The sequence below is a fragment of the Austrofundulus limnaeus genome, unplaced genomic scaffold (genome assembly GCF_001266775.1).
Source record: "Austrofundulus limnaeus strain Quisiro unplaced genomic scaffold, Austrofundulus_limnaeus-1.0 Scaffold315, whole genome shotgun sequence".
Lineage (NCBI taxonomy): Eukaryota > Metazoa > Chordata > Actinopteri > Cyprinodontiformes > Rivulidae > Austrofundulus > Austrofundulus limnaeus.
The window spans coordinates 99,853-108,606 of record NW_013952717.1 but is presented as its reverse complement, the minus strand read 5'-3'; the positions used below and the strand labels follow the sequence as shown (position 1 = coordinate 108,606).

At 35.1% G+C, this 8,754-nt stretch overlaps 1 protein-coding gene across 2 annotated transcripts in view; it reads right to left on the bottom strand.

Annotated features, from left to right (window-relative positions):
• Positions 1 to 7,603, bottom strand: part of vipr2 (vasoactive intestinal peptide receptor 2) — a 45,654-nt gene extending 38,051 nt beyond the window's left edge. Inside the window, exon 1 of one of the 2 annotated variants that reach the window (XM_014022042.1) lies at positions 7,575 to 7,603. In XM_014022042.1, coding sequence (XP_013877496.1) covers positions 7,575 to 7,598 — 24 coding nt within the window. In that variant the 5' untranslated portion in view covers positions 7,599 to 7,603. Of the gene's footprint in view, positions 1 to 3,545; positions 3,843 to 7,574 lie in introns of those variants that run through there. The other variant, XM_014022041.1, reaches the window with a different exon arrangement.
• Positions 7,604 to 8,754: the final 1,151 nt, after the last annotated feature.

Genomic DNA, 8,754 nt, shown 5'->3' with positions numbered 1-8,754 from the left:
CATTTTATTCTCCTCAGCTGTGTGTGCGCGCTCCGCAGGCCTGCGCTCTGCGTGTGTTCAGACGCTCCTTACATCCAGAAAACACAACAGAGCCATATTTCTGTGGATTCAGGTCAGATTCATGACTTTGTGGGTTAAAACTGTCGACTGAAAAACATTGCGATGCTGCCGCACATTCTCACAGCAGGTGAAAAGTGTGTGTATATTTACGCACACTTTCACGCAACATTGGTTTTGATGCAGAATTGATTCTAAACACTTTTTTAACCGTTCCTGAACGCAAAATAACTCCGACTCCTTCCGCAGCTGAGGCGCAGAGGGACAGGAGCCTGTTTTGAAAGTTGAGCTTCAAAAAAAAAAAAAAGAAAATAACGCTTTTTCAACAAATATACAACTCTAATTGTCACCTGGGACTTATAGCTGCAGCACATAAAGCTAAGAAACCGCTACTTAACGCCTAACGTAAGGTGCTGATGTAGTAACGTCATTCATTTTATTAAAATCAAAATAAATTAGTTTAATTCAGACTTGTCCGTGTAAACAACAAACACTCTGCATGGAAATGACAACAATAATTAGCTACATGGTGGCCATGATGTAATTATCTCRTGGCCACGTGATAATTTTTTTAATTCCATGTCACCGGACGGGCTCCGTATATAAGATCTAAACACAAATAACCAAATCCAAGATCCCCACCCACTTGTCAGTCCTTTGGGGGTGGCACTTGGGGTGGCCAATCAGGTGCCAGAGGTGCCACCCCTCTGGCTCCGCCCCTGAACATGAGTGTTCACGGCACCACATCCTGTCTCAGCCCACGTGGGTTCAGGTAGGTTGGCTTTTATCAAAATAAATTCTTCTGTAGAATTTTAGTTTAGTCTGCATGACTGTTGGTCGAATTTATTTTCCTCCAGTGAACCACTGCTGAGGTTTTGATGAGGACCAGAATCCAGGTTCTGGTGGGACTGAATTGGACATTGATCTGAGCACGCAGCTGGCACGCTTCATTTGAGAAGAACCAAACTGTTTGCAGCCAGGAGAGACAATTTATGCCGAAGCACAAACTTTGGATCATAGCAGGAAAAAATACCATCCCAGTACTCTACGGTTTRTTAATTTATTGCTGAAGGGCTCTATTCCCAAAAACACACTTTAAAAACACAGTAAGTAGACCAGAAACAGCACAAATTAGAGCCAAATGTCACTAAATGATTCAGTTTGATTTCTGTGTCCACTCATTTGTGGCCCCAAGTAAGAAAGATGCTAAACTTAGAGGATAAAATTAGAGGAAGTGAGAGGATTTAGTGCAGAGCTTTTGTGCAGCTTCTGTCACAGATCTGAGGTGGCAGTGTTCAGCGCTCGCATGAGTAAACCCACATTCGTTCTGGAGGATGGGAACTTTTTTTTCCCCCAAACCCCTCGTCTGCTTTTAGCGGAACGAGGCTGATGGGCAGAGACAGGGAGAGCGTTTCCACTGTTTGTCCTGCGAGGTGGATCAACACTGAGGAGGCAGATGATGTGTGACAGACAGAGGAGGGAAAAAAAGCAGGATAATTGCTGGAGGATGGCTCGGAGAGAACGGGCGAACAGCGAGGGGTTATTTCCACAAATTATCTAAATGATGAACACAGAGACGCCCCGGCTTCGGGGGGTTAAAAGGTCCAGGGCCGCCACGAATGACTACTCCCACTTTTGTTTAACACGACACAGATTTTTTGGGATTAATCAGCTGAACACTTTGCTTATAATACAAATAATGCAGGGAATGTCTGAGTGCTTACATCTAACTGTAAAAGCTGCTGACTCACTGTTTTATTGAATCACTTCACTTAGAACAGCATTTATCATGAGCTCTGAGTTGTTTTCATAAAATCTTTTTTTAAAAGGTGGCATAAACAAGCTGAAACCAGTTTAAGTCTCTGAAGTGAAGACGTTTATACTTGGTTTAAAAGTGCAAACTTAGCAAACATACAGGTCTTCAAGTTTWTGCAATTTCCTTTATTTGTCTCAATGGAAACTTCTAAAGGAGAGTCAATTAAAGTGCCTGTGACATCACATTTTTGTAATACATATGAATGCATTTTTAGAAAGAGGACATTGATAAAATACTGCAAAAATAAATTTCATGTTCCTGAGATGAACAGTTGTTGAGATATTTGCCTGTGAAGTAACAGGAAGTGATGTCAGAGGGGAATGTCTGCATGTAAACAGTCAACAACCCAGACTGTAGAGAAGAATCGGATGTTTCTTTAGATTATTTTGAGTCTCTATAAGAGAGAGTCAGAGTTCAAATAATTTTGTTTCAATAAACAAAAACCACAGAGTTTTCTTTGTTAGAGAGTTCCCCTTTGATGTCACTTCCTGTTTCACTTAAATTGAGCCAAGTTCAAAAGAAAATCTGCCAGTTATGGGACAAAATGAGTTAAATCATGTGTATTATTTCAACTTTCTTAAATATGAAGATGTTTTCTTTGACTTTTTATATTTGAAGAAAATGCATGTCACAGGCTTTTAAAGTCTAGTTAAAATGTATTTGTTTAATAAATTTTCACTTTTTGGCCAAATACAGGCCATTTTTAACCCATTAGGTCTAAAAGACATGTCTAAATGTCTAAATAAATACACCTCAGACGTCATCATTTTATAATAATTGATGGTCTTAAACTGATGTTTGAATTAATTCAGTTTCCACCTTCAACTGTTTATCTGTAGTCGGGACACAGAGACAACCAGACCCAGACCTCCCCGTCCGTCTCAGTGACCCTCAGACCAGAGAGGACWTCCACCTCCAAAGGGAGGCGTCCTGACCAGATGAACCTCCTCAGCTGACTCCTTTCGATGCAGAGGTCTGAAAGTGAGCCCACCTCTCTGTGAAGAAAGGTTTGGATTCAGGATCTGGTTCTTKGAACCTCGATCCAAACCTGCATGTCTGAACGGGACCGACAAAACTCTGGTCTCGATGACAGCAATGTTAGTCTGAACATATGAATTAGTTATTGTAATGAGTCTGTGTTGCTAAAAATATACCAACATAAGTTTTTTTATTTTGTACCAGTGCATAAAATTCAAATGTTTACCACTGTAACCAACAATCATCAAAACTTTAAAAAGTGGGATATTGTAAAGACAACTAAATAAATCAGATGTTTAAAAAAATGATCAGGATTCTAAAAAAGCTGTTTTATTCAAAAAATGTGTCTCATTTTCTGGTAAATTGTAAATAATAAAGACAATATTTGAGCTAATAATTAAGACGATAATAAACAAATAACCCTGCAGCCAATAAAATAAAACTGAATAAATTCACAATCTTTTCAAATTACTAAATTACTAAACTTACACCATGTTTTTCTTCTGTTTTCACAGAATCAAGATGTTAAACAACCATGAGTATTCAATAATAACAATAATAAAATTACTAATAAAATTATTATATATTATGAAAACAACAGCAGCAACAACAACAACAACAACAACAACAACAACAACAATAATAATAATAATAATAATAATAATAATAATAATAATAATAAAAACAGACTCACCATAAGAGGACAAGTCCAGAGACACAAGAGAAGGAAACTTTTCATGGTCAGTTCTGTGTCTCARCAGGAGAAACCTACAAACCGTTCATTTCAGCTCCACCTAAACGTGTTTTTTATTCTGATTAAATTTTCTGAATTTATTTTAAATTCCATGAATGTGGCAGAAAAGCGCGGGTAAATCCCAGCAGGTGATGTTCTGAGTCCATCCTGGTCTCTTCCTCTGATCTGAGTGAGGAGCAGCTCCAGCAGCTGCTTCCAAACATCAAGGTGGGACAATAGGATMAAGGCACTTCCGGTCCGGGATTTCAAAATAAAAGATCCAAGAAATTAATTTCTCTCAAATAGAAAAAAAAAATCCCACTCAGAACCATTGCGTTTGAATTTATTTAAAGTGATAAAGTTAAACATACGTTGACTGGAATGTTAATTAAACATAAGTAAATTTCTTTGGGATGAAATTTTTATGTTTTTTAATAAAGTTTTGATTTTACCTGTGAAACTTTGAACTAGAATTGTTATTTTATTTTTTTACCTCAATGTAATTGGAGTGTTTTATTGTTTATTATTTTAAGTCACATATTGATTCTGTATTATTTATTGTAATAAGCGTTATAATTTGTGGCAGTCAAGCTTTGTTCTTTGATTTCATATTAAATTAGAAAAAGTTTTTACGGAATATTTAAAAATTTTGGTTGGGAAGTCTTATAGCATAGCACTGAGAGGAAATTTTGAATGAATTATTTGAATTTTGATGGGTTTATCAAGTTAAAAACCTAAATCTGCTCCAATTTCCTAAAGTTTCAGTCTCTTCCCATTGGYAAATTTCAACTGGTTTTTRGTTCACAGAGTCTCTCTAAAGGTCAATTTGACTGTGAGCTGATAAAATATGTYGTGTAATCACAAACGCTCCAGGCTTGAGCGTCTGGAAGTGGAGCAGGACAGAGACRTGCACTCAGAGGAACATTATAAATACTCGGTGTCTCTGTGCGTACATGGTTTCCATCTCGTACAATAAGCTCCTGAACGCTGAGGCGGGAGGAAGAAGTGGCACATATTTACCGTCATCCAGCAGCCCTGCAGCTGCTGCTGGGACGTGCCTCTGAAATGTGCTGGCACCTAAAGTTAAAGCTGTTTTCCAGCAGCTTCAGGTGCTTTATGGTTTGTGTATAAAGTGACGTTAAACACGGAGGGTTGTGTAAGAAAACTCTTAAACACAGAGTACCATCCAGGTCCAAACAGGACAGGGACGGTGCCATCTGGTCTGGTTGGGATTTGTTTTTGAAGCACCAAAGGATGATGGAACAATTAAAACCAGCACCTGCATTCTTCAACTCTTTKGTGTTCTCTGGGCATTTTGGACAGTTGTATTTTTCGTTCACATAAACCCCTTAAATATGTGACAGAACAYTGACGAGTCAAAGCTGTGAAAATAATCATCATCATGTCTCTGGTGTGAGGGATCGAATTTTCTTTACATGAATGTCTGCAGAGGAAGAATATTTAACGACCTCGCTGCTGTCGATTTGCAAATTGCTTTTCTCACCGTTAAACTTGGAAAAAAATGATTCTTCTGTCAGTTGTTTGAGAGAAGAAAAGGTGACAAGAAAATAATGAGTTCCTAAATGCTTCTTATTGCTGCCTAACACTTTTCTTTTCAGTGGCAGAAGTGCTGAAGATTTAGTTCACTTTGTTCTTTGTAGCGACTGATTTTTAAGTTTGTTTCCAGTTATAATAATCTACTTATATCTGTTTGGGTATTTTTGGGTGATTTTTTTTAAACCAAAAGAACAGGGTGACTTATTTTTAAGATAAACATTTTGCTCTGCTGCTGTTTAAGCTAGTTAAAGCTTGTGTCCAAGAGCCATAGTTTTTGCTGGAGCTCAGAGCCCTTATCGAAACTTAAAACAATTGCTTTTGCACTTTATAATTTGAATTTGATGTTTTATAAGTGTGAAGTATTTTATTTTGTTCATTATTTTTGTAATATTGGCTGATTATTATTAGTTCTTAAAGTGTTTAAAGAAGCAAAGTTTTTTAGAGGCATAGCCCTTGCTGAAGCTAAGAGTTTATTAAAAGTAAGAAAAAATGTTTTTACACTTTAAAATTTTATGTTCATGATTGTACATGTGTTGCATTTTTATGATTTTGAGTATTTCTTTGGAAAAAAAGGCTTTTAGATATTAATAAAGTGCTGTTCTGAGAAGTTGCAATTGTTTTTGTMCATTCAAAGAAATGATGTGTTGAATTTATTTAACTAAATCATGTCAAGTGGTTCCACCTAACCCAATTGAGTAAATCTAAAGAGATTTGACAGACTAAACTCAATTAAGATTAACTTAACCATATCAAGTTAGTCTTACTCAATATTCCTGTGTTTTTTAAATGTGTAATCAGTTAGTTCAATAAACTTTGTTGAACGTAGACTTCATACATAAAATGAAAATAACCGTAATAAGTTCAATTAACTTAACTCATTGTTGTCAATATACTTAACTCTTTTGAGTAAATTGTATGAAAACTTGTTAATTACCATCTACTTAAAAAAGGCATGTGGAACCACTTGACATAACATTTTTAAGTAAACCCAGTATTTCTTTTTTTGAGTGTGGATAAAAAGGGGAAAAGAAGTTGATGTCTCTAATAATTGACTTTCTCATAAACTGGCTCCATTAGACTGGGTAAACTGGACAACACATACAAATGGATATTAAAGTACATGTGACATTAAATTTTTGTGATAAATATGAGTGTGTTTTTGTAGAAATAACATTAATAACATATTGCGTAAGACGTTTTACGACGCTGAGATGAACATTTGTTGAGATATTTGCATGTGAAGTAACAGGAAGTGATGTCAAAGGGGAATATCTGTATGTAAACAGAGCGTTGCTACGTTAACCGACAACCCAGACTGTAATGAAGAATATGAAGATTTATTAGATTATTTTGAGTCTCTATCAGAGATGAAGACGTAGTGTTCAAATAGACCAGGGAGCTCTTATTTGTAAAGAGTTCCCCTTTGATGTCACTTCCTGTTTCACTTTGGCTGAGCCAAGTTCAAAAGAAAATAGGCCAGTTATGTGACAAAAAGGAGTAAATTGTATTTTATGCCAAATTTCTTAAATATAAAGTTATTTTCTTTGACTTCTTGTATTTGAAGTATATACATGTCACAGGTACTTTAATACTTAGATTTTATTAATTCTCATAAAATCTTCCCTTTGTGCTGATTGGTTTTTATTCCAGTTGTTTCCCCAAAGTAATTAACTTAACTTAGAATTTTTAATAAATTAAATTTGTTCACAATTATAGGTTATTATTTCTCACACTATTTTTGAAGATGTTCTGAATAATTTATTGATAAGAAAAAACAATTTTTAAAACTTTTGCTGCATATTTCTGGTCACAGATTAATTAATTTAAAATTTATTAATAACACTTTTCTGACATCTAGTGGTCAAATGATGTAATATCTGAAGACCATCCGCTTGTATTTTGTATTTAGTTAAAGAAAAGTGAATAAAGTGCCTTAAAAACACCTTAAACACTAAATTATATCATTTAAGGTTGAGTTTAATTGATTTTTATAATCAACTGTTAAACATGTCTTACATCTAGATGGCAGCATAACAAAACCTCAGTATTCCTAAACCAAGAGTAAAAATACCTTGACAGAAAATGATGTTGGTAAAAATGAAAATCACTGATAAGAAAAGTAATGGGAATTCATAAAACTACTCGCAATAAACATAAGTAAAATAAAGTATATAAAGTAAAAGTTTAGTGTAAAACTTAAAGTAAAGTTTAATGTTTAACTTTGACTACACATAAAACGACACGTTCCTCATGTCGTTGCTGCAGCTGAGCACTGCTAATAAACACTAACWGAGCTCTACCTGGTATTTCCTGCATAGAAACAGTGTTTTAACAAGTCCTCTTATAAACACTGTAAAGTATTACATGTATGACTGACTACATGTGATATTAATAAAACAGAAATATTATTATAAGTAAGAGAGTTTTACTCACTGTTGAGTTGTGGTGAGCTGCCATCTTGAATTCTGAACTCCCACTTTCCGACATGGACTTCCCATGTATAATCAACGTGCATTATGGGAGATGTAGTTCTTCTTCTTTGACGTTTTGGTAGTAGGCAAACAACCAAACTGGTGCATTACTGCCACAGACTGGTAGTGTGGACCAGACTGTCACTCCAGGATTAAATTCTATTATRTTCAAGATAACGAAATATTATCTGATAAATTTTACTTTTTGAGTTATTTTTAAATAAATCAATTAGATTTAGTTTAACTTTAATTCTAATTATGTTTGAAACCAACTGTTGTCTTTCTTCCTCATAATTATTGTCTCATCAACTCCACAGTATTCATGCTTACCACTGCAATGTTTCCCTAAAGAGTGCTGTTTAGCCCAGTATCTAAGACGAGAAATAAATGTTTATTGTCCTTGTCATCCTTGTACTTCTCATTTCTCCTGTCTTCATTTGGATTTTATAGAACCAACGTCCTTTCCTGTCTTTCTCCCATTGCTTTTGCCATTTATCCTTCATTTTCTGTTTAGTTAAAAAATTTCATTCATCTTTTTACTAAAACTACTACTACTTGCATACTTGCGACCTGTCCAGGGTGTCGCTCTGTGACTGCTGGATATGGGCACCAGTGACCCCTGTGACCCTATGGAATAAACGGGTACACTGCAGATAATGGATGCATGGATGGATTTTTACTAAAATTAAACTAAATCCACTAATGAGTTCCTAACAGCCTCCTTCGCTGCCCTATCTGCCATTTTGTTCTCTCTAACACCAACGTCTGAGTATCCATAAAAAGTTAATCATTAAGCCCATCATATTTATCCTGTATAATGTTTGTTGAATTTCTGTAAAAATTTCTGGCCTGCTTTCAGAATGGTTGCATAGTAAAGTGACTGAACTGGAATCTGAACAAATCATTGATCTTGATGATTTTAGTTTCAGCTGACTGCTTAATTCAGCAAACATTCTCTTTCTGCTTCTTATGTGCTAATTTCTTTAAAACCTTTTTTCGGAATTTAAGGTGTTTAGTAGTTGAGAAGAATTTGCAACTTTTTATACTCCTTTTCTTATTTTTCTTCCGATTTCAACTTGTATTTATTTATTTATTTATTTATTTATTTATTTATTTATTTATTTATTTATTTATTGCTAATT